This window comes from Neurospora tetrasperma (genome assembly GCF_000213175.1).
Source record: "Neurospora tetrasperma FGSC 2508 unplaced genomic scaffold NEUTE1scaffold_6, whole genome shotgun sequence".
Classification (NCBI taxonomy): Eukaryota; Fungi; Ascomycota; class Sordariomycetes; order Sordariales; family Sordariaceae; genus Neurospora; species Neurospora tetrasperma.
In genome coordinates this window covers 1,590,123-1,613,936 of record NW_009799104.1, presented here as the reverse complement: position 1 = coordinate 1,613,936, position 23,814 = coordinate 1,590,123, and the positions used below count along the sequence as shown (strand labels likewise).

Here is a 23,814-nt window from a genome sequence, read left to right as displayed (position 1 = left end):
GGGATTGCGAGTGTCCAGTTGATGTCGTCGTTATCACGGCCCGGACTGCTTATCTTATCAAGGGCCGGGATCGGAATCCTGCCCCAGCACTGTGGAAGGTCGGGTCAGGTCCCTTAACGGCATGAGTGGACCCTAACCCGCTAACTGGTGGTGGGGTTTTTGCGGAGAGTGGCCCGTCGGGCGCCCGTCCCTGCACTGCCGTCAACTCTGCAGTCCGCAGCAGCGCTGGGGCTTCATTGCCGGGAGTTCTCTTGCCGGGACAGGAAATTTCCTTCTAGCTCTGTCTCCCCTGCCTACCCCGTCAACGACTCCAACATCCACGTCGATATCGAATTTCTCGACGACTTGTACGCTTCATCGCGCCATAGCGGACGGACGTCTTCACCATGCACTATATTCGATTTTGTCGACCACCTGTGTTGGAGCAGGGGAGGTCAGGGCTTAAAACACTGAAGCTTGTTCTCACCATCACAACCGACCTGAGCGACAAATTCCTTTGTCCTCATGAGCCAATCCAGCTTTCCATTATCGGAGCCGGCGCTCCAGCAAATCCACAAAATGGTCCGGTGCCCATCAACCTGACGCCAAAGAACCCTCCAACCTGGAGGGCCGGTATGCGTGTCTTGAAGGTCGATGTTCAACTCCCACCACAGCCAATCGAGACGGTCCAAGTCAGGCCAACCAACCGACAATTGGCGGCTCTCATCACCGACGACATCAGTTCTGGCACTGGAGCCGGCTTGATTCTTCCTGTCTTTGCGGATCTCGCACCTGGTCCGACTAGCCACATTTGCTTCCGGAGCTTGCGCTTGCCTGGCGGGACTGCGACACTTCAGGTGGAGGAGGAGATGGGTGAGAGCATGGCCCGTCATGTATGGGATGGCGGCCTCACCACCGCCTCCTTTGTTGCCAGCATGGTCCTTGGTCAAACGGCTGCCAACAGCAGCAGTACCACGGTGTCGTTGCCCATTTTGGCAAACATTCTGCAGCAAAACGACGGACCACTGAACATCATGGAGTTAGGCTGCGGTGTGGGCATCTTGGGCCTTGGTGTTGCGCGCATCTTGGGCGTTTCATCGCAAGCAACGGCAGAGAAATCGACCCTTCTCATGACCGATCTCCCCGACGCGGAAGAGCGGACGCTGGCCAACATTGTCCGCTCGGCAGACCAGACGGCCTGCACCGTGATGTACGAAAACTTGGACTGGAATGACGGAAAGGATGGGATATTTGGGCCCGAGGTGACGTCGCGGGCGTGGGACCTGGTGATTCTCAGCGACTGCACGTATAATGACCTGCTGCCCGAGCTGGTCAAGACTCTTTCCGCTGTCCATGCTCATTCTGCTCAGCATTCCGACCCTTCCAACACCAAGATCTTGCTTTCCACAAAGCCGAGGCATTCTGACGAGAAGGTGTTCTTTGACCTCATGTCAGAAGATGGATGGTCGATACAGGAGGAGGTCAAGCTGCCGCTCCCTGTGCTGAATGACGAGGCGCAGACTGTGGAGGTCTACTTGTTTTCGAAGAGCTAAAAACCGGCTGCTTGCTGTTTGGGCAATACGCCATCACCTTTTCCTGACGGACTTTTGCCATGGCTTCTCCTTTCCATCAGTAGGCGACTTTGTCAAAGAGCATCCGATTCACCCCAGACAAGCGCAGATCCATTGCATACATCTGTGCAAGCCATCTTTGGACGTGTGATTAGTCCGGGGCGGAAAGCATGAAGCAAACGTAACAGATATTTCCAACTGCTTGGCCAAGGAGGTCGCTTCTCACGATGAGCTGGCATCCAGGTGTAGAAGTAGCTGAGGTGCGCTGGTAGTGGGAAGCCCGACACGCATGGCAAAACTGCAGTCAAACGGAACTGGATGACCAATGTCGACCATGCTGTTTACCAATATCTCGAACCTTCTGGGCCTGCCTGTGATGGCAGTTGTGTCTTTGGGAGAAGCATCAAGCACCAACAGGGGAAACGGATCGTCATCATGGTCATCATTGTGGTGTTGGGAGCCAATGATGTCGAGGCCGTTGTGAGAGCTTGTCACCTCTCGAAAAGTGGGCTGATCAGGGGCTGCAAAACAAGAGATGTGCTGAGAAATACCTAATCTCTGATTCGCCAGTACCGTGCGTCCTCTGCGAAAGCCACCAATGAGAAGCAAGGCAGATCTGAATGACCCTGAAGTGCGGTCCGTCTGCCCCAACTGAGCCCATTGCAGCTCCGACAGGGCTTCCTATTTTGGGTGGTCGATGGGCCTTGACACAGCGGAAACCCCACTGTTGCATCCAGAGTATCGTTGTTGTTCAAGCAGTTGCATGTCCATGTTCGTCTGTGACATCAGCCGACTTTAGGATTTCAGATATAAGACTCGCTTCCTCCGTCTGTAGGGAAGTCTTGCACCTCTTGTCATCAAGATCCTCTACACCAACAACAACAATCAGAAGCTCAGCAACGCTCACGCTCATCTTCCACCACTACTCACCAACTTCAATACCACGAGTCAAGGATACCAACAAATTCGGAATACCGATCCGCGCCGTTGCCAAACTACCCAAGCAACTTCCATCATCAAACACCACAACAACAAACATCAACACATACCTCTACTTCCAAACTACCTATTCAAACATGTCTGCTCCTGTTGCGAAGGCCTCTACTTGCTGCGGCAAGAGCGCTGAGTGCATCTGTGGTAAGTCATTCCGCCTTGATGCTCTCGCTCTCAAAGCTCTGGTGCCTAGTCACCAGCGCAGTTTCCCCCTGTGCCCCTGATCTCCACTTGACTCCACGACGCGGCTCCATCACACTCCATCTTTCGGCCCATCGATCTTTGCCCTACCGGGCGGATCCCAACGAAAATCCTTTTTTTTCCATTTTTGCTTGCTTTTTGGGACGGAGAAGAGGCTCCATCTTTTGGCAAAGAGGTCACCCACGCCGCCAGTATCCGGCGCCGGCCCTTTTAATCTTTTGCTTTTCTCCACTGCTCCCACTTCAGGTTCCTGCAACCAAGCCCGTGGGACCCGTTTTTGGATGCCATTTCTTGACTTTGCATTACACTCATCCACCTAAAACACGAACCGCTCTGTTTTTCTTATCTTTATTTTGGATAGTCAACTGACGGGCCACCTACTTCAGCCAAGCAAGCCACTTGCTCTTGCGGCAAGCAGTCTGCTCTGCACTGCACCTGCGACAAGGCCAACTCCGAGAACGCTGTCGAGGGTCCTCGCTGCTCATGCCGTGCTCGCCCTGCCGGACAGTGCACCTGTGATCGTGCCTCGACCGAGAACCAGAAGCCCACGGGCAACGCCTGCGCTTGCGGAACTCGTCCTGCTGGTAAGCACACCTCTTCCCCAGAGATAATGTACACAGAACATTTGTGACTAAACATGCATGTTCTGAATAGACGCATGCACTTGCGAAAAGGCTGCCGATGGAGGCTTCAAGCCGACGGACCTCGAGACCGATTTCACCACCAAGAACTAAACTTCGACGAGAGCGCGCACTACTGGGGACGCTGTAGTCCTGAGGTGATAGAGAGAGATCGGCAGCTCAGCGCAAACTTTTCGTTTCTTTTCAACTATCTTTAGAACCATGATAACAGCACCATCCATATCGGCATTGAGCGGGCCAACAATATCAGGGAACGTGGTGGGACTTGGAGGAGCCGGCATTGTCAGCGGATGGATAAGGGACGGTATGGTCGCTGGCCGCAACGACGACATCCACTGGACCGGCCAGACAATACGGGATAATGTGTCGAGACGCTACACCACTGCAACTATTTCGCCTCCGGTGGTCGACCATGCTCTGGTTGCAGGAGAAGCCGATGAGGAACTGCTCGAGGGGAGTGAGCTGGGTAGTCTAATCCCCGTACTCAGCACCCCCAGCACGTTTCTTCGGCTTGGGATTCCGACCTTGAGCGCCCGGTACTCTCTCTTTCTCGGTTTCTCACAGCTCCTGTGGCAAGCCACTGCTACTTGGAGCATCTGTCACCGCATTAGGGCGATAGCGTGGCTGGCCGCCAAAGCCCCTTTCATCATCCTTGGGGACTTGTGGATCAACGTGTACGCCTCGATGAACTACGATCCATTTGCGAACCGAGGTTTCTCCCATGCTTCTCCAACTGGGGGACTCACCAGGTTTCAAATCTTGTTTTGGAACTGGACAAAATGGCTCAGATGCGATGCGAAGCCGTGGCTGGTGTCAGTGTGGGAGGATTTGAGGGGAATCTTGGTGCAGGGGACATCGTTCTTTAGCCGGAACACCAAAAAGAAGAGGAAGAAGTGGCGGATTCCTGGGCCGACGTTGCAAGGGATCGTGGCAGATACCAAGTCACAGCTCGAGCGCGAAGAGGAGGAAAAGGAATTGGAAAGGCGCAGGAAAGAGCAGGAGACAGCTGCTGACAATGGCAATGGCGGAAGTCGTCGAAAAGGCGGCCGTGGAAACGGAGGTAGAAAGCAAAGGAAATGGTAAATGCACATTTCTGAAAACTGTCTGTTCTCTGTGAAGTGCTCTTGAATGCTGTCCAGTTAGGAACCACTGCACATGTCTCTTTTGCCAGTGATCTGAATTAAATTCATCAGAGACATGCTCGTGATATGCCTGACAATGGCAGTAAAACTTTCGCCGCCATCGTTCGCTTCTGAAGCCTGACGAGGAAGCATGGGGCGGTTCCGCATGGAGCTCGGACCACCGGTTGAAGAAAGTCGAGCTGCCAAGAACCATTGTCAAAACGAGGAATCACCGTGTGGAGGGTCTGAACCACCCACCCAGCAGAGAGGCCGTTTCGAACATGGTTCAAGGGAACACGCAGACCACCAAGCAGCGTCATGTCAGTCCCGTATCTGCAGAAGCAGACAGGGACAGCGGTGTGTGGTACATCCTGGGGTACCTGAGCGACTACCGCAGACTGGGCGAAAATGCCTTTGCCTTTTCGTCTGAACATTGGACGACGACATCATGAATGCCTGCACTGCTATTGTGTGGTTTATTCAAGCGGCTGCAAGTCCATGACCGATGATCAATGGGACAAAGAACGCGTCTCGCACAGAAAGGTCTCTTTGTTGTTGTCCTGCTGGTTGCTACTGCAATGCGTCACTTGGCGGGTAGCGGCAGGGGGGAGGGGGGTCGGTACGGATCCGTTATTGTAACCCGAATTCCAAACAGAATTCGAGCATTCGGTTCGCTGCCAGCGAGCCATTGAACAGTGACGGGAGGTCAAATCGACTGAGTTGAAAAGCTCTGTTTCTGGGTTGACAGTGATGAGGTGAGAGGTGAATGGTGGTGGTACCTTATTGAGAGCCTCACTCTAACTATTGTTCATTGAAGCTTGGGATGGACCCACTTCCCTCACCGCGGCCGACGTCAAAAGGAGAGCGCAGCGTCCCGTCCAGTCGCGTCGATTTTTCTTTGCGACGCAAAGGCCACCACATCCCCCCTGGCCCCCTGGCTCAATCAGAAGTGGCACCAAATTCCTTTTGCTCTCCTGACTCCCGATCTCCGCCATTCCGCTTCCGTTTATTTCCGCACCCCCCCGTCAATAACAATCCCAACCTTTACCCAATTGCGACAGGGTAACCCTCACAACATCAACCCACTCTTGCGCACCTGGACCTCTTTTCGCTATCGCACAAAATTAACAACGCGTCTTTGCAAACAATTCAGCTTGCAACATCCTCGATATCACCAATTGTCCCCATTCCAGCTCTCAGTACTGCTTGGAATCATCCTCGAAAAAGAACCCAACCACCAAAAATCTCCTGACAGACTCACTTCACATCATGCCTCCCAAGAGAGCCGCCGCGACGCAGACCGCGAAGGAGAACGCGCCTGCCGCCAAAACAGCAACCAAGAAGACGAAGACCACTACTACTGTCACCAAGAAGACGACCGCGAAGGTCGCTAAGAAGGACGAGGAGGAGCCCAAGGCCGCGCCCAAAGCCGCCGCCACCAAGAAGACTGCTGCGCCCAAGGCTGCCGCGAAGAAGGCCGCTGCTCCCAAGAAGACTGCTGCTCCCAAGGCTGCCGCGAAGAAGGCTCCTGCGCCCAAAAAGGCTGCTGCCCCCAAGAAGACTGCTGCAGCTAAGAAGGCTGCCGCCGCCAAGGATGATTCTGATAAGGAAAACAGCGTCGCCGGCGCCAAGCGCAAGCGCGAGGAGGACGAGGAGGAAGAGGAGCAAGAGGAGCTTGCCGATGAGAAGCAGGTCAACGGCACTCGCCCCATGATTAAGAGAGCCAAGACCGACGAAGATGAAGCCGCGAAGCCCGCGCCCAAGAAGGCCAAGGCCGCCCCGAAGCCCAAGCCCGAACCCAAGAAGAAGCCTTTGGGCAAGGTGATCAACGAGGCGCCCACCAAAGTGATGGACATCTTTGTCTTTGGTGAAGGCACCTCGGGAGAGCTCGGTCTCGGCAGCCTGAAGTACGACGGAAAGAAGCCCATTGACGTCAAGCGTCCGCGCATTAACCACAACCTTAGCGGCATTGTTCAGGTCGCTTGCGGCGGCATGCACGTCGCTGCGCTCACCAAGGACAACAAGATCCTCACTTGGGGCGTCAACGACCAGGGCGCTCTTGGCCGCGACACGACTTGGGACGGTGGTCTGCGCGACGCCGATGCGGAATCTGACTCCGAGGATGAGGACGACACTGGCCTCAACCCCAAGGAGAGCACGCCTGGCGAGATTGACACCACGGACGTTCCCGAGGGTACCGTCTGGGTTCAGGTCGTTGCCAGCGACAGCGCTACCTTTGCCTTGACCGCTACCGGTCAAGTTTACGGATGGGGTACTTTTAGGGTAAGTTGATTTAATGTCGCGACAGTTCTCATCACACCCGTTGTACCGATACTAACTGATTTCTACAGTCAAACGAAGGCATTCTTGGCTTCACCAGAAATGTGCTGATTCAGAAGACGCCTGCCCTCATCACCCAACTCAGCAAGATCAAGCAGCTCGCCGTCGGCTCCAACCACGTTCTCGCCCTCGACGAGAAGAACAAGGTCTTCGCCTGGGGCGCCGGCCAGCAAGCCCAACTTGCGCGCCGCCTGCTTGAGCGCGACGAAAACGGCGCCCTTTTCCCCGCCAGCATCGGCACGCTTCCCGGACGCGCCAAGGCTGCCAAACTCGCCTGCGGCTCGTACCACTGCTTCATCATCGATACCAAGGGCCGGGTGATTGGCTGGGGTCTTAACAACTACGCGGAACTGGGCATCGAGGCCGAGGCCGGCACCGATGGCGGCTTCATCCTCAAGCCGCAGCTGGTTGATTCGCTCAAGGAGCACAACATTGTCGATATTGCCGGTGGCGAGCACCACTCGCTCGCGACCAACGACAAGGGCGAGCTGCTGACGTGGGGCCGCATCGATGGGCACCAAGTCGGCCACCCGTCGGGGTCGTTCACTGAGGAGAACACCATCTTCGACGAGAAGGACAAGCCCAGAATCCTGGTCCAGCCCGCCGTCGTGCCAGATATTGAGGGCAAGATTGTCCATGTGGCCGCCGGCACCGATCACAGCTTCGCCATCACCGAGGACGGCAAAGTCTACTCGTGGGGCTTCTCGGCCAACTACCAGACCGGCCAGGGAACAACAGACGATATCGAGACGCCCACGCTGATTGACAACTCGGCGATTCGCGATCGCAAGATCATCTTTGCTGGCGCTGGTGGTCAGTACTCTATTCTTGGCGCTGAGCCCAAGGAATAAGGAAAGAAAGAGACAAGGACGACGCCAGACAGACGATGAATACGTGAACGAATGGGTTGAGTTGGGAAGTGTAAGAAAACACCAAACAAAGAGAGCGAAAAGCTTGAAAGAGGTCGGGAGAAAGAAACGACGTTTTGTTTTGCTGAGCAACAATGGTCCCAGTCACGGACAGAATATTTTGTTTCAACTTTTTCACAAATGTTCAGTTTCACTGGTCACTGGCTTTGGCACTGGCCTTGGATCAAGGTCTTCTGGTCTGGTCACAAACTCATCAAAAAGCAAGCGGTCCGGAGCAATTTGTTTGTCGTTGTTGGGTTTGCCTATGTGGCAAGGAGAGATTAGGTTGTGTGTTGGTGTTGCTATTATAAACTGCTCAAGGGCGTTCCAGTGAGGGAGGGAGGGAGGGTTGGGGCGCTCGGCAGGCTGGTGTTTTTTGTTTCCAACATTTTTTGAACTGTTATTTTTTTTTGCGTGGTACGAGTTTTTCATAGGCCTCTTGCTAGCAGCTGTCATTTTCCGTGCTACAACCAGATTTATCATGACAGAGGGGAGTTTCGAGAGCTCTTTTTATTCCAACGGATGAACGGAATATAGTGAAATGGAATGGATCTTGGATCTAATAGATATTATGATGATCAAACTCTTTTGCATTACGTTCAGTTTCATGTCCACTATGCTTTTTCATCCACCCCAGCCAAAAAAGCAAAAGGCAAAAGGTGCATTGTTAGTGATTTGATTTCTTTTGTATATTTGATACCCAGTAGTAGGCACACTGGACACCATTTCAGCCAATCAACCAACCGACCCAACCCAACCCAAGCATACATACATATATAACCCCATCATTACCCAAGTAACATCTACGACCCCCTATCCCACTAACCCCCCCCATTCATTACCAACTTTTTGTCCACCCTCCCTTACACACACAGACTACACACACAACCTCATCACAATGAAGAAGCCGTTCCAACCTTGGCAAACGACCCACTCCCCTTGCTGCTAAACACGCTCATGATGCCAAACCCCACATAAAACAGCGCAAGCGGGTACGCCACCAGCGCCCGCATGCTCCGCATCCTCGACACGGCGCAAAAGATGCCGCTAGCCGAGTAGGTCGACCACAAGATGGCCGCGCTCGTCAGGACGATGCCGAGGGGTGTATCCATGGGCATCACGATCCCGACCAGACTGGTGGCCACGAGCGGGAGCAGGCAGTACCCCAACACCGAGGCGGAGCGGGCAAAGGTCAAAGTGGAGCGACCGGCGCTGTGGTCGTGGTCGGCGGCGGACATGGAGGCGGACGAGATGGAGGTTGCGGACGGGCCTGGGTAGGACGAGTAGGCTTGTGCTGGGGCGCCAGGGCCAGCCGGGCCGGAGGCAGAGGCGGAGGAGGAGGGAACACCGGCCGAGGGAGCCATTAGCGAGAGGATGACGTGCAGGCTGATGGAACCGAAGAGGGCGAGGCCGTAGATGTAGCCGAAATGGACGCGGCCGGATAGGAGGAGGAAGGTGCCCATGAGAAAGAAGAAGAGGACGGGGCCGGCCATGTCGGAGTCGTCCATTAGGTGTTGGTCGATGCGGCCGAAGGGGTTGAGGACTGCTAGGGTCTGTTTTTGATTTGGGGGACTTTAGTTAGTATGCCGTCCTTCCTAGAGAGCTGGAGGTGAAGAGAGAGAGGAAGAAAGAAGATAAGCAAAACAACTTACCTTTGATCGAATATGTCCAAAGTTAACGCCCAGCTCCTCCAGCAGAGGAGGCTCTCCCTCGTACCCTTCCGTCGAAAAGGCCGCCAGCCATCCGGTCCTCAGTCCGCCCTGCTCGCCCATGCGACCCGAAACGCCGCCAGCCGCGCTGCTACCGCCAAAGCCCGAGGAGAAGCCACCGGTTCCTACGCCATAGCCACCAGACGACGAGGGCCCGCCGTAGCCGTATGCTGCTTGTGAAGGTGTTGCGTGGCCGGACACGGGCTGTGTGTATGAGGAGGGGTAGAACTGGAGGTTCTGGGCGTTGGAAGGGGCGTAGCCCTGGTTTGGCGGTGCGCCGTAGTATTGCGACATGGTTGGTGATGTAATCGGCGTGGTCCGCTCTCGTATGTGAGGGAGTGTTGTGGTGGTTGAAAAGTTGTCGTCGTTCTTCCCCGATCGTCAACAAGGGGGGATTGTGAATTCACAGGGGCTGATGTTACCGAGTATGTAGGTACCAGCTGACGTAGGCGCAAACTGTCAATAATAGCTGCACTTGAGCGCCCGTCGTTTCTAATGCGCGTTCGTGGGGTGTGAGAACAGCGTCGGAAATCGATGATGGAGATTCAATTCGGTGGAGAAAGTCGGAAATCAACGAGCGTGAGTGTTGACAGGAAAAAGGCCACGGCAAAGTCGAAGAGTCGTGATGATGTTGCGTTGCGCTTCCTTTTCAGATGTCAATTCGTGTCAAAGTCGTGGTGGAAGTGGAAGCTTCCCTCTTGAAACGGTTGGCGGCCAGCTGCTCGGGCCACTTGTGCTTACATACCTAGGTAGGTTCAGTGTTTACTGCAGCGTTCAAACACTGTGGTTCAGTGGTCCAGGCCCCTGTGAGTGGGGGCTTCTGTGGTGGGTTGGTGCCTCAGGCGTCATCCCGCCCGTCCAGAGGCACGGCAGTGTCACCTCACAGTCGTCACACCCGACCCGTTGCAGCGTGCAGCAAGCAGCCCATGTCATTGACAACGGAACAGGTCAGCACAGGACTGGGGCAGGCAACAGGTACGTACCTCTACTGCCTGGACAGGCTGCCGGAAGGATGCCAAGACCCTGCCGAAGAATTTCCGGCAATCGGCGGTCCGGCCCATCTCTTGTCGGCTCAATTTTTTGAAGTTGGCGGCGCCGTCGTTATCGACGGGACCTGGACGGTTCGTTATCCATCGATTGATCTCCATCTCCATTCGTGTTACGGCATCCGACAACTTCCCCCCCAAAGTACCTCTGCATCCGCGACGCAGACACCCATCTGCCAACCCAGTCCATTGCTAGCCACTTCGGCGGCCAGCTCCATATAGTCATAATGGTATGCTTATTATTTTTTCCTTGTTGTTGAACAAAAGTTGCGCCACATTGTCTGCTTGGTTGTTTGGTTGGTTTGTTGCTATGCACAACCGTCTATTCCCGAGTTCCCGGACTTGACTGCCTTTCACATACTTAGTAAACACAAGTTAACTAACAAAACCTTTTTTCCAACCTCTCTAGGCCTACCGTCTCATCACCCAAGTGGTCGTCGTCGGCTCGCGCGTGCTCGGCCGCGCCTTCGCCGAGGCCTACAAGCAAGCGGCCGCCTCCTCGCAGTACCAGCGCGCGCAGCAAAAGAACGGTAACGCTGCTACCGGACGCGCCAGCCTGACCAGCGGCATGACCCTCGACGAGGCGTGCAAGATTCTCAATGTCAACAAGCCTGCGGACGGCACAGCGGCCAACATGGAGGAGGTGATGGAGCGGTTCAAGCGCCTGTTTGACGCCAACGACCCGGAGAAGGGCGGCTCCTTCTACCTGCAGAGCAAGGTCGTGCGGGCGCGCGAGCGCCTCGAGGCTGAGATTAAGCCCAAGATGGAGGAGAAGCAGGCCGAGGAGGAGGTCAAAGAAGGGTGGAACCCCAAGATCTACAAGGATCGGTGATCGTCACGCGGCATGACTGAACAGACACGTCTCGAGAACTGGAGATGAGAAATCTTTCCAGGAAGGACGGCGGCGGCGGCGGTGGAGTTGGTGGTGGTAGCGGCGGCTTGGTGGTGTCGGGGATGGGGACGCTGCACATATTCGGCACGCACATGCACACACGCAGCGGAAGTTGATGGAAGGGGGAGCTACGGCTGACTGCTACTGCGGTCAAATCGATTGTTGCATTCCCCCGTTTTTACACGATGATACGACTTGGCGACGGAGAGAACGAAACGACCAGCACACGATAACAATGCTTTTTCTTCTTCTCCCTTCCATCGTCCTCCGTTCCGGGCCAGTGCCGCCTTGACATACGTTCGTTGGATACCGGCGGTTGGCAGTCAAGGGGTGACTAGGAATGCCACCGTCCGCCCGACCACGGCCAAAGATCACCGCCCATTCTCCAGTCCCGACTTGTACAAAAAACACACAGACATAAAAACAAAAACTCTTCACTCGACTTCGGCAGGCCTGGCGTTCGCGGTTAGGAAGGACATATACAGGATTCGGCAAAAGACAAGGGATAGCGGTTTGCCGGATGGATGGATGGTTGTTGTTTCTGCATATTCATAGCGAGAGAGAAATGGCAGGGGTCATTTGGCCCCTACCACGTGTAATTCTATCACTTCTGTACAAAATCAAAACATGAGTGGACGAGGTATTGGCGTGAGTCTTTATGTTGTATCTCGCTATGAGTTCATGAAAGCACTGGTAGCTACACCAGGTACCTCTAGGTAGGTAACTTTGACTATGTACTCTCGTCATGGCTTTACATGTTGGAAAGGCTGCACTCTATTTGTATCTCTTATGACAATAGTGGTACCAACGGTATCCAGTGTCTACATCTGCAACTGCAACGCTTGTTGTATCATAACGCTCATGTGCCATCTACTCTAACCTCATATACCATGTTTCGCTGTTCTTTTCTGAAATGAATTCCTCGAAAAATGCCAACCAAATTCTAAAGAGAATGCAAACCTGGCTGTGATGGTACCAAACTCTGACAACTTGTTCCATCGGCTCAAAATGATTTCCGAGCAAAGAGACTTGCGCTGACTGCAGCAAGGTACCAAGAAGTTCAGGCATGATCACCCATACCACCAGTATCCCGGGTGTGGGACACGGCTCGTTCTGCCCGGCGAAGTCACCACGATGGCTGGGATCAACTGGGCTGGTTTCATGTCGGGAGTGATTCTCGCCTTCTTGGGAGTCGTTGCCGGAGTCTCAGGAAGCTCAGTAACAGTCACGGTTACCTCAGGTGAATATGGTCTCTTGAAGGGCCGAGACTGAACCGATAGAGGCCCATGAAATGTCTCAGCGGAAGGAGACATCTCAAATACCCCATTGCTGTGACCGGGAGGTTGGGCGAACTTGGGAACCGAAACAGAAATAGGAATGTCAGTGATTTTCTGCTAGACCTTCCTCTTGATCAGTCCCTTCCAGTAGTCGAACCCGTTCTCGTCGCTCTGCAACTGGAACATTGTACCCGTTCCCTTCCACGAGTTCAGTTCGATGCCGTCCTCCATGACCTCCTCGGCCACCAGAAGGCCTTGGTCCTTGGTGATACCCAGTACGCGGGCCTTCACGCCGTCTTCATCTTCAAGGGTGACGATCTGGTTGGTATGCAGCCAATGCTTGTAGTACAAGGCTTCCACCTCGTCCGAGAAGCCCTTCCGCAGGAAGTGGTCGTAGAGGATCTCGAGGCAGATGACAATTCTGGCCACCAGGCGTTCTATGTTGAACGGCGGTGGAGATGGCTTGTCGCCTTCTAGCATGCTAGCAGTCCACTTAAGAAGTGCATCGAGACTGGTCGTGGGTTGGGCGTTGTTCGTGTTGAGTCCGATGCCGAGGACAACCTGATAATTCGGAGCGCTGTAAGAACAGTTGGCGAGGATACCGCCAACTTTGACGTAGGCTGGCTCGTTGGGCTTGCTCGGGTCTCGAACGTAGATGTCGTTCGGCCACTTGATCTTGACGTCCAACTTTTGGTAAATGTCATCCTCGTGGTCGTATCCCTTGATGGCCTCGACGATAGCAATTGCCGCCAGATAATTGAAGAAGCCTAACGGGCGTGAAGCAATTACATTCGCTGAGTGGTTGATGACCGTTGACATTATCAAGCAGCCGGCGGGGGAGACCCAGACGTTGTTGCCCCGGCCACGGCCTGCCACCTGGCGAGTGGCGGTAAAGGTGAAGCCGGACTCTAGTTTGGAAAGAAGCTGGGGGTTGCTGCAGCACGATATCAGTGTCTGGTTATGTGTACAGAAGTGTGCCTCCTCTTACCTTGAGAGCAAAGTATTAGTACTCGTGACAGTGTCCCCATACATCAAGTGGTTGCCCCAGCTTAGGGTCGGACACCATGCGCCATGTGTCCCCAATGCTTGCTTCCATGTACTGAACCCACGGCTGGATTCAAGCGTTCTAAATTCTTCCAAGCTAGCGTAGTAAATGTCGTGGTCAAACTCTGTGCCTGACTCGTCGTCCCCTTGGCCTGCTACCTTAGAGCCAACATTGAGTCGCCAAGTAATTTTGTCAGACTTTCGTGGTTCGTAGTTGGTTGAACATGAGCCGTCAGTAGTCCACTCGAGATGGAACATATCCGATCCGTACTTATCCTCGAGCCAGATGCTCCCATCAGTTATGACCGCATAGCTTCGCCCCGTGAGGCGGTTTAGGAGGGACTCAAGGTGCCCTCCCTGGCAGTAGATGTTCAACATGGTCGTTAGTCGGGGAATATCATCCCATGCAGCCTTGGGAGAGAGTGACAGCCCCATCTTGCTGAGACATGCCGCAAGGAATTCCAGTCGTGCACTTTCGTCCGCCGTCACCTCCTCTACAAGCTTGTCGTAACCCGGGATGTCAGGCTGCGATTTCAAAGAGGTGCCAGAGAATCTGAGCTTGTGTCAGCAGAAAACCCCCAAGGTAGTTCAAAATTAAAGTTCGCGGCTTACTCTGGGTGTGGTCCTGTGAGTATGGCTTTACCCTGACCAACCTTGCAAAATACCACAGCAGCCTGTGTCTTACCAGACGGGAAATCGATACGGTCTGCATATTCGGCAAGGATTTCGACCCCGTCGGATTCCATCGCCTCGGCATTGAGGAAGACTCCGCCTCCATTGTAGTACGATTTGAAGACATCAGGCGGCGCTTGGCCACCAGTGAAGGCTTCCTTTCTCACAGAAAGTTTGGCAGCCTTGGCGCCCATTTCACAGTGGTATTGGAATCCCTTAAAGGCAGGACCACCGCAAGTGCCCGGGAAGAAAGCCAGCTCTCTCGGGCCCTTGACATCCTGGCTTGGGTCATCGAGCTGAAACCAACACTGGCCGCTGCCATAGTAGCCTCCGGCGCAGAAGCCCAAGTAAGCTCCTCCGTTGCGGACGTAGTCGGCAATGACGCGGTTGCCGGGGCCGTTGAGGTCGCGACAGAAGGGGAGGTCGGCGCCACCAGGAAAAACCAACAGAGCACAAGTTGACTGCCAGGGTTCGGTCTTGAGAGTCGATGCTGTTATGTGGGAAACAGCATATTTGGATCCCACGAGACGCTTCAGGGACTGGGTGCATTGGCGGAGACATTCGGGGGTTACTCCCGCTCCTGTATAAGCCGTTAGTCAACAGCGTCATGGAATCTCAGTTGAGTGTCAGAAGACGGGCGATCTCACCTGCGTAGATCAGGACATTGAGTACCCGCTGGTCAGTTTTCAGGCGGGTAGCCATGATTGCCGTGAAGACAAGAGAAATTCGAGTCTTTAGGTAGTAAGTTTTGTCGCGCTTCTTGTGTTGAAAAAGGTGTGAGATGAAGATTGAGGGACCCCGTCTGTAGGAGATACCGTCGTGGGTACATACGTTGTTGGGGTTCCTGTTGTGCTAGCTGTTAGTGGATTGTTTCAGGGCTACTTGCGCCCTTTTCCGGCACTGTCACCGTGCCTTCAGTTCACAACAATCTAAACACAACCTAAACTGGAAGGCACTCGTACCAGCAAAGACTCAGGAACAGCCGATACCTCTCTACTGCGCCAACCCGAGAAAACGAGACTCAACTGGAGGAGAAGGAGAAAGGAAGCGGTTGAAAATGGCCAGCAACGACAAAGTGCCCGATCAAAGACCGTCTGCGAGTGCTGCTGCTACTGCCGGCCAGCAAGATGACGAGCCAGATGAATGGTAAGAGCCCGATTTATATGAGGTGGTTTCTGCCGCCCGGTGCCCCCCCCCCCAACACTCAACAAAATAACGAGCAATGGCCGCGGAGTCCGGACGAAAGGCATCACCTGCAGACACTACTTATGCCTTAGCTGTTCCTTCCTTCCCCTTCCTATCCGGCTCCTTTTGGAGGTACCGTTCCTCTGCAGGTCCGGACCGTTCCTTTACTGTTTTGTGGGGTAAGCTTGCTGACATTGACTGCCACGGGCGTTACAGGGACAAGCGGATCTTCAGCACTGGGTGCTCCGGTAAGACCTCCTGCCACACCAGCGAGATTGTTCACTTGTTTCTGGGAGTGAAGTTCACTGTTCTCTAACTAACCTCCACTTGTCCTTCGCACACCACAGACGAGAATGCCAGGTTGACCGATTGTTACTATGAGAAGAAGGATTGGAGGTTGTGCAAGAGCGAGGCAAGTGAGAATCTTGGATTTGGAAAATGTCAAAAGGCACCACTCATCGCTAATACGTGCCCGGATCTTGAACACAACAGATGGAGAGATTCAGGCAGTGCTGGAAGCTCCAGGGCAACGATAGGCGTACGGACACCAAGGATGTATGATCAGGTTATTCCTTAGGTACCTACCCAAGTAAAAACCGAAATCAGAACTCTCCTCTCAGAAAATTACAGTTTTCAAGTTGATGTCGAGTCATCACTGTGTCTGGAAGGGGCTGTCGTGAGAACTTGCCTGTAGGGTACCTACTTGAGGATAGAAATCGACATCACTACAGTAACATTTGACTCAATTGGCCCAAGCTCCCTCCTCGGGAACAGAAACCGACTGGGTCTTGACTTGGGTGGAAATCTCCGCGTTTACTCGCCTCAGTGCCAAGCCCTGCTGCATGGGTCGTCCTTACGTCGTGCCTGCTTTTGCGCCCCGCCGTCTACAGTAGATACCTCTGCTTCTGCAAATAATCCCGGCAGCCCGAAATTTTTGCAAAAGGGGGGGTTTTGCAAAAGAGGGTAACCCCATATTAAAAATATTAAAATTCTATATATTTTTACTACTTTCTACATTACAACATCCCCTCAATCGTAACTTACGTTTTTCATAAATTTCTCCATCCTTTAACTCGCTATTTCATCCTCCTTAATTATTATACTTTATTAAATTCAAAGCAGTCCTTTTCGAGAGCCCACTCTAGTATATCGCCAATGTACTACACTACCTCCTTGCTTAAAATTGTAACTAGAAGCTTGAAGTTACAGTCATTCTCCTCCTCTTCTACCGTCTTTGTAACGGGTCTGCCAGAGTATTGCACAGCGAGCAGTCGTGTAATGGTTGAAATGCTATATTTAACAAAGAGAGTAAAAGGAAGACTGCACTAGAAGGGTGCAGTCTGGAGAAGGTTTTGTGCAGGGTGCTAAGACTGTACGGGCTAGGTAAATATGTAGATCCGACCAATTAGAAGGTTCGCATCTCTATTAATACGGGCCGGTCCCGGCTTAGTAGACTTAGTAAAGCTGAGTCTTTAATCCAGAGCGCTAGCCCTATAACAGTCTTATTATTACTATTTTCTACTTACTAATCTATAATAATAGATTTAAGTACTTCCTCTACTATTTTTAGCTCTATAAGTACTTCATTCTTATTATTGGAGTTAAGAAAGTTAAATAGAGTTATACAATTTCGTATAGGGACAAAATTATTAATTCGCTCAAAGAGGGTATTTATATTTATTAGCAAGTCCTCAATAACTCCAATTAGTTCTTAACTATTATCGACAATAGTAGATTTAACCCAATAGTTTCAAATAATATTAGTCTTGACTTCTAAGAACCAGATTTGTAATGCCCATTTCAGAGCAATCCTCAAATTTATTTCAAATATATAATTCTTGGCAGTAGAAGTTTCTATAAATTAATAATATATTTAATATAGAAAGGAATAATGATGGTAAGCTTTAAATATATTAATAATACCCTAATCCATTAGTTAATACAATAGAATAACGTTAGATAGTAGGAATCTAACAATAATATTAGAAGGAGGGGGCGTTAACTTAATACTAAACTAGTAAGTAGAAAAATTATTAAAAAATAAAAAAATTTATTATCCGGGTTTTCTATAGTTAATATACATATAAAAAGACCGGAGTTACTCTTCTATAAATTTTCTAATTATCTACACCTTATTGTTGCTTCACTAAACAATTCGTATAGTAATAAAATTAAACCCACATAAAATATAAGGTTTTTTAAATTTACCGATAGCCTAAATATTAAAGAATTTATTATTAGTATTGCTAATTGTAAAGGTAAGTAAAATTTATAATTTGTTTTTCTTTATATTAGGGCGCATTTTTAAAGCGAAGTAATAAGATATAGTCTGCTACTAGTATAACCCCATCTCATCTATATTATACCAATTACCTTTAGGAATAATAATAATAAGAGTTTATATTTCCTTTATTATTTAACTTATCTTATTATTATCTTTAAGTGCTTTAATTACTTCACTATAGAAGGCACACTCGCAAATATAATACTACTCTCTAAAAAGGCTATACTACTTCTTTCCAAAAGAGGGGCATATATTTTCATTAGTAGGTTCGTTATTGTAGGCTTTAGGGTACCTTAACCAAATCTCGCATGCTTTCTCCTATAAAAATTCAATAAAAATACCTATATCTTGTAATTCTAAACCCTTCTACTAACAGAAGAATAAAGTCTCAAAAACTAGCCACTTCCTAACTCTCACGCATAATACTCGGAATTGTGTAGAAGGCTCATTGGTTTAAATAAGTAAAGTAAAGTTCTTCTTTTTATCAAAGTATCGAGAAATAGAGTAAAGAAAGATATTAACACTCCATTTTACTTAAATCTAGTAGGCAGTATAGGTAAGAGATGGGCGAGATTTGTAGCGGTTAGCCTACTCTTATAATTATAAATATTAGTCCTAATTTAGGGAGGATTATTTATACTTAGGTATAGCGCTAAAAATTATTTCATTAGAAATAAAATTACTAATAAAAATATATAGAGAGTAAGTCTCTTATAAACAAAGTAGGCAAAATAGTAGGCGGGCAGACGAAGGTTGGGTAAAAGAGTATTGGGCAGGTAGTTAAATGTGGGTAATAAAGTTATAAAATTAGGGTATTTTGAGTATAAATTAGGGTATTAGAGTACTAGCTAGGCAATTGGGTACTGAAATCTAGAAAATTCTAGACCCTAACCCTAAAATTGACGGACCGTCTACAGCTGTCAGAGGCCCACATTGACCAATTAGCACCCCCCTTTTTGCAAATCTGGGCCGTCACGGTTGCAAATAGCAGTTAGCAATAATCTACACCAGAGGGAATGCGGGCAACCAGATTCTATAGCAAAAGGGGGGGTTTTTGCAAAAGGAGGGGGTTGCAAAAGGAGGGGGTTGCAAAAGCAGGGGTATCTACTGTACTCGTCCACCATTTTCTGCAAGTCGCATTCACTTCAGTTTGTTTACACATACAATTCCATTCCCTTCAGTTTTCTCTTCCATTCTCGGAACAAACCACCGAATCAACAACAACAAAAAAAATCATCCACCACCGCGCACTCGAACTATAACACATCTACCTCGCTTGCCTCGCCTTCGAAACATCTGCGTTAAACAATAACCACAACAAACTTAGAGATGCGCTCTCAGGCTCTCCAGGCCGCCTGCCGGCCTCTGCGCTCGCCCTCTTCCACCCTCCAGACTCTCGCCGCCTTCCAGTCACGGCCCATCACAACCTCGAGACCCAAATCCGCAACCGGCACATACACTCCCAAGTCATACACTCCCTCCAACAACGCCAGGAAGCCCGTTGCATCCTCGTCCACATCCAAGCCCGCCGGCATCAGCACTCCCTCCGCAAAGCCTTATTCCCCTGCGCAACAGCAGCAGGCTTCCGCCACTGATATCGAAGAAACTCCCATGCCCGTAGTCCTCGACCCACAGGCCGCTCAAGTCCCTGGCGCTACCCTCGAGGATGTCGACCCCGAGCTTGCGGCGCAAATTCCCATTCCCAGCAGCAACAACGCCAGCAACAACGGCACTAAGAAGGGCGCCTTCACTGCTGCCTTGACAGGCAACGGTGCTAACAGCAACGCTAACGGAAACGGCGCGGCCCAGAAGACGATTGACTGGTCCTCGTCCTACCACGGCTTGTCGACGGAGGCTTTCAGCCCCGAGGTCGCCAAGATCCTGATGCAGCCGCTTGATCCGCTGGATGTTGAGGTCAAGCCGGATGGAATCATTTACCTGCCGGAGATCAAGTACCGCCGAATTCTGAACCAAGCGTTTGGACCCGGAGGATGGGGACTGGCGCCGAGGGGGGAGTTGGTGGTGGGGGAGAAGGTGGTGACGAGAGAGTATGCTTTGATTGTTGGTGGTCGGTGAGTTTCATCCCCTTTTTCTTCATTTCTCTACTTTATAATGGAGTGGTCAAGCTAATAGACTCTTCAAAAGCTTCGTCGCCCAAGCCCGTGGAGAATGCCAGTACTTCTCCGAGGAGACAATACCGACGGCCGGAGAGGGTTGCAAGTCTAATGCTTTGCTGCGGTGCTGTAAGGACTTGGGCATTGCGTCAGAGTTGTGGGATCCGCGCTTCATTCGCGAGTTCAAGAAGAAGTACGCTCATGAGATCTGGGTCGAGCATGTGGTCAACAAGAAGCGCAGGCAGGTGTGGACCCGCAAGGACGCGGATCCTTGGTATCCTTACCAGGCTGTCAAGAAATAAGCGGCTCGAGATGACGGGTGAGAAAGGAGAGGTCGGGAGCTTGGATTGGCATGGCCTCTTTTTTTCTTGACGAACCAGGGAAGGGAGTGTTCAGAAAGGGATAGATGGTTGAACGGACAGTGGGCGATGTTGGACATTCACTCACTCGAGGCACCGCCCTATTTGAGAGCTGTGGACGGCTGATTGTCTTTCACGGACTTTGTTAGAGTACAGAACTAAATACTTTTCACGACGTTGCATTGCTGGTTCGGGAAAAAGATAACATGCTGGGGAAAGCATGGCGGGGCATGGATCACACTGTACAATACGTTCAAGGAGTTACTGGTAGCACATGAATCTCATCTTTGGGCAAGAGTCCCACCCATTCAGCAGCCGTCCAGGGCTGACAAAAAGTGACGAGGAACAAGCTGACTGGATATTTTTACACAACGAAAAAGAACAATGTACCAAAATCATCAAATCGACCACCCCAAGAACGCCAATTTTCAAACCAAGCCATCCGATTTCGACCATCTCGAGCTTCAACTCAGTCGCAACGCGTTACACTCACTGGCAACCATCACCATTCTTACAGCACGAAGACATAGAACCGCCAGCACCATTACCCGCCCCACTAACCCCCTTACCATCCACTTCCTTCGGCACCTCAAAAGCCAACTTGCTCAACTTATCCGCCGCATCGTACACGCCCTGGCCTTTCGCCAGCAGCTGGCTCGGCGTGCTCGCATAGCTGGGGGGCACATCCAGCACCGGGTTTCGGGCAAAGAAGTTACGCGGGCGCAGCAGCAGGGTCATGGGCTCGACCGGCATGACAGGAAAATCCTCGGGCGTGGGGAAGTGGGTGACGCCAAAGGTGTGCCAAACAACGACGTTGGTGTTGTCGATGGACTCGGTACCGTCGCCGATCCACTCGGGAAGACCGCGCGAGGGCTCGCCTGAGGTTTGGGGGACGTGTCGGCCAGCAGGCCAGAGTTGGTCGTCTCGGTCTATGGTAGCAGGGAGATTTGTCAGTGATGTGGGTCTTTATAAGTTAAAAGGGGGAAAAGGGGTGTTTTAAGGGCTTACACTTGGTAACATGGACCGAATGGCGAGCAAAAGCAGCACGCTTCCACACCAGCGAACCCTCCTTGGGCAGCAAGGTAGGCACCTCGCGGCTTACGAGTTTGTAGCTCACCGGCTTCTTGCTGTACGGGTTCAGTTTGTTGGGGTTGCAGATCTCCCAGGTGCGCGAGGTTTGGGCGATGTAGTCGGTCTTGCCTTCGCCCGTGGTGGCCAGCTTGGCGCGCTTGCTGTAAAAGGCGTTACCATAAAAGTTCTCCTTGCTGCCGACGGGAGCCTCTCCCGGGACCGCATCCGTGACATACACGGAGTTGTTGGGCCCGTCGACGTTGGCGTCGATGCGCAGACAAAACAAGTGCTGGTGGTTGTGTGCGTTTACCCCGGTATAGACCTGCGTGCCCCAACCGTGCGTGTCCTCGTCGGGCTCCATGATGTACGTGTTGAGGATGCCTGTCAGCTTGATTTCGGGCTGGATGGTGCCGTCCTGGTGGAAGATCCAGGCCACCACGTACTCGTAGTTGGCGGCCGTGAAGATCTGTTGGATGATGAGCTTGCGGCCGCGCGTCACAATGACGGAGTCGTCGCGGAAGTCGGTGTGCTTGAACAAGATGCCGGAGTCCTCCTCGTGGATGCAGATGGCATTCTTGATCTTCCGAATGCCGCCGACGCGCGTGGGGAACTCGGCGTCGAGGTAGTGAATGGAGCCCTTGCAGTCGCAACCGAGGGAAAGGCTGTTGGTCAGGTAGCCGGCGCCGTACTCGCCCAGGTCGAAAGCGTGCTTGCGATGGTGAGGGTGTTCGGGGTTTCCGCTGTTTGTCGGGTTAGTATCCCTCATGTCTGAATGCTGCTTCTGGGTCGATATCATTGACTTACTAAGGGACCACCATCTCAGCTATAGAGAGTCTGTAGAAGATCGGCCTGACATTGCCTTGGTCGTTGAAGGTGATGTTGTTGAGCACGATACCCTCGCGGTAGTTGAAACCAATATGGAACTTCCAATTCTGCCACTCAATCTCCCTCCCGTTCAGCTTGAACGAGACACCTTCAGGCTGGGTGATGTTGATGGGCTTTAGGTTGTTGCGGAAACCGCCCCTTGCCTCGATGGCAGCCGGGTGATAATCGAACGCGGGAGCCTTGCTGAGTGGCCGGCGGATCTTGGGAATATCGATGGCAATGATCTCCTGCTTGTCGCTATCGTAGATGGGGCAGAAGTCGAGAGGATACTGGTATTGGCAATTGTCGAGCTCGGGGCGGTAGTACATGAGCGCCTGCTGCAACCGTACCGAGCTGCCAAAGCGCTCATCAAAGCCGATTGTCCAGGGGTCGCAGTACACCTTGTCCATATCCTCTTCGGGAATGCCGCTGATCTTGCACTGCTCGATGACCTTGGGGTCCTTACGGGCAATGTGTTCCACAAGCTGGAGTTCTTCCATGGTTAACTAACCCCTAGACGTTAGCCATCTCACGTTTCATAGCCAGACCTGAGAGACACCACTTACAATTGGTTGCTGACCCTCAGCCCACTCCCACGAAACGATCTCGCCCTTGGCCGGATCTACTAAGCCATCGTACACCTTGCCACCAGGTGCAATGACAACGACGTCCGCAAGACGCTTTGGTCGGGGTGCCTTGGTGGGATCCTCAAGCCATGCTGTCATCTCAGCCTTGCGAGGCTCCTGGAGGGAAACAACGTTGAAGTAGACATCGCCGTGGGCCTTCTTGACTGTGAAAATGGTGTTTTCAATTTCCTCCCGCGAGAGTGGATCAAAGGGGTGTGGGAGAGTGGTGTCGACAGAGCCCATCTTGATGGATGATGCTCAGAACTGTGATGAATGGGAGCAGCGAGGAAAAATGAAGAGCTCAGCTGGTAGAATATATATGTGGGAGGGTTGGTGATGCACGGGAATACCTGGGAGGTCATCATGAGGTGTCTTGGGGGATGACAGAGATACTTGTATCCGGCTTGCCCCTCATCTTCAACAGCTCGTCCCAGTTGGTCTAGGTGACACACATCTCGAGTCGATAAGTCCGAATCATCTTGTCATTTGTCGATTGCTTCCCATGGCCATTACGATAAGGTTGGTCTGGCACGTAAGTGGGTGTTGATAGATAGGTATCGGAGCTCTGGGTACTGCACCACTAACTGAGCTAGACATGTTCTACTAACAAATCTGTTAAGGATGCTAGTTGAATGAATGACGGTCGTTGGTGTAAGTCACGATAAGCTCTATCAGCAGAGCGGGGCCAACTTTTGCGGGCAAGTCGATAAAGAATGCTACCTCCAAGGCTTCTCTTTACCAATCACAATGTCGCCGATGACGGATATTGAGATCCAAAGGTTAGGACAGCACCAACCAGAGGGGTGCCCTCCGAGATTTCGAGGGGGCCAAGACAGCCGGCGCTGTTAGTGCACCACCTGCATACCTAACCGACCAAGCCCCGCATTCCGCCGCATGGTCATCCACCATTTCCAAGT

The 23,814-nt window shown here is 51.9% G+C and overlaps 11 protein-coding genes across 11 annotated transcripts; 8 read left to right on the top strand and 3 right to left on the bottom strand.

Moving 5' to 3' along the window:
* Nucleotides 1-386: 386 nt before the first annotated feature.
* NEUTE1DRAFT_124609 (uncharacterized protein) lies at nt 387-1,532 on the top strand (the record flags this gene model as incomplete). The annotated part of the gene is made up of 1 exon (XM_009856007.1): nt 387-1,532. The coding sequence occupies one exon, from the start codon at nt 387-389 to the stop codon at nt 1,530-1,532; it is 1,146 nt and encodes a 381-aa protein (XP_009854309.1).
* A 127-nt stretch (nt 1,533-1,659) lies between these two features.
* Nucleotides 1,660-2,118, top strand: NEUTE1DRAFT_118144 (uncharacterized protein; the record flags this gene model as incomplete). The annotated part of the gene is made up of 1 exon (XM_009856006.1): nt 1,660-2,118. The coding sequence occupies one exon, from the start codon at nt 1,869-1,871 to the stop codon at nt 2,103-2,105; it is 237 nt and encodes a 78-aa protein (XP_009854308.1).
* Nucleotides 2,119-2,626: 508 nt separating this feature from the next.
* On the top strand, nt 2,627-3,478 carry NEUTE1DRAFT_140658 (uncharacterized protein; the record flags this gene model as incomplete). The annotated part of the gene is made up of 3 exons (XM_009856005.1): nt 2,627-2,687; nt 3,131-3,328; nt 3,399-3,478. The coding sequence occupies 3 exons, from the start codon at nt 2,627-2,629 to the stop codon at nt 3,476-3,478; spliced, it is 339 nt and encodes a 112-aa protein (XP_009854307.1).
* Nucleotides 3,479-3,586: 108 nt separating this feature from the next.
* On the top strand, nt 3,587-4,468 carry NEUTE1DRAFT_140657 (uncharacterized protein; the record flags this gene model as incomplete). The annotated part of the gene is made up of 1 exon (XM_009856004.1): nt 3,587-4,468. The coding sequence occupies one exon, from the start codon at nt 3,587-3,589 to the stop codon at nt 4,466-4,468; it is 882 nt and encodes a 293-aa protein (XP_009854306.1).
* A 1,213-nt stretch (nt 4,469-5,681) lies between these two features.
* On the top strand, nt 5,682-7,697 carry NEUTE1DRAFT_131894 (uncharacterized protein; the record flags this gene model as incomplete). Its single annotated transcript, XM_009856003.1, has 2 exons — nt 5,682-6,789; nt 6,858-7,697. 2 exons carry the CDS (start codon nt 5,776-5,778, stop codon nt 7,695-7,697), a joined length of 1,854 nt encoding a protein of 617 aa, XP_009854305.1.
* Nucleotides 7,698-8,414: 717 nt separating this feature from the next.
* Nucleotides 8,415-9,757, bottom strand: NEUTE1DRAFT_124605 (uncharacterized protein; the record flags this gene model as incomplete). The annotated part of the gene is made up of 2 exons (XM_009856002.1): nt 8,415-9,307; nt 9,407-9,757. The coding sequence occupies 2 exons, from the start codon at nt 9,755-9,757 to the stop codon at nt 8,648-8,650; spliced, it is 1,011 nt and encodes a 336-aa protein (XP_009854304.1).
* An 876-nt stretch (nt 9,758-10,633) lies between these two features.
* Nucleotides 10,634-11,341, top strand: NEUTE1DRAFT_87585 (mitochondrial import inner membrane translocase subunit tim16; the record flags this gene model as incomplete). Its single annotated transcript, XM_009856001.1, has 2 exons — nt 10,634-10,739; nt 10,919-11,341. The coding sequence occupies 2 exons, from the start codon at nt 10,737-10,739 to the stop codon at nt 11,339-11,341; spliced, it is 426 nt and encodes a 141-aa protein (XP_009854303.1).
* Nucleotides 11,342-11,409: 68 nt separating this feature from the next.
* Nucleotides 11,410-12,036, top strand: NEUTE1DRAFT_118142 (uncharacterized protein; the record flags this gene model as incomplete). The annotated part of the gene is made up of 1 exon (XM_009856000.1): nt 11,410-12,036. One exon carries the CDS (start codon nt 11,517-11,519, stop codon nt 11,691-11,693), a length of 177 nt encoding a protein of 58 aa, XP_009854302.1.
* A 32-nt stretch (nt 12,037-12,068) lies between these two features.
* Nucleotides 12,069-15,096, bottom strand: NEUTE1DRAFT_124604 (uncharacterized protein; the record flags this gene model as incomplete). The annotated part of the gene is made up of 4 exons (XM_009855999.1): nt 12,069-13,612; nt 13,667-14,275; nt 14,335-14,974; nt 15,042-15,096. 4 exons carry the CDS (start codon nt 15,094-15,096, stop codon nt 12,796-12,798), a joined length of 2,121 nt encoding a protein of 706 aa, XP_009854301.1.
* Nucleotides 15,097-15,336: 240 nt separating this feature from the next.
* On the top strand, nt 15,337-16,190 carry NEUTE1DRAFT_148691 (uncharacterized protein; the record flags this gene model as incomplete). Its single annotated transcript, XM_009855998.1, has 4 exons — nt 15,337-15,540; nt 15,796-15,827; nt 15,927-15,991; nt 16,072-16,190. The coding sequence occupies 4 exons, from the start codon at nt 15,452-15,454 to the stop codon at nt 16,138-16,140; spliced, it is 255 nt and encodes an 84-aa protein (XP_009854300.1).
* A 3,329-nt stretch (nt 16,191-19,519) lies between these two features.
* NEUTE1DRAFT_87576 (peroxisomal copper amine oxidase) lies at nt 19,520-23,140 on the bottom strand (the record flags this gene model as incomplete). Its single annotated transcript, XM_009855997.1, has 5 exons — nt 19,520-19,935; nt 20,009-21,265; nt 21,345-22,147; nt 22,212-22,777; nt 22,838-23,140. The coding sequence occupies 4 exons, from the start codon at nt 23,138-23,140 to the stop codon at nt 20,826-20,828; spliced, it is 2,112 nt and encodes a 703-aa protein (XP_009854299.1).
* Nucleotides 23,141-23,814: the final 674 nt, after the last annotated feature.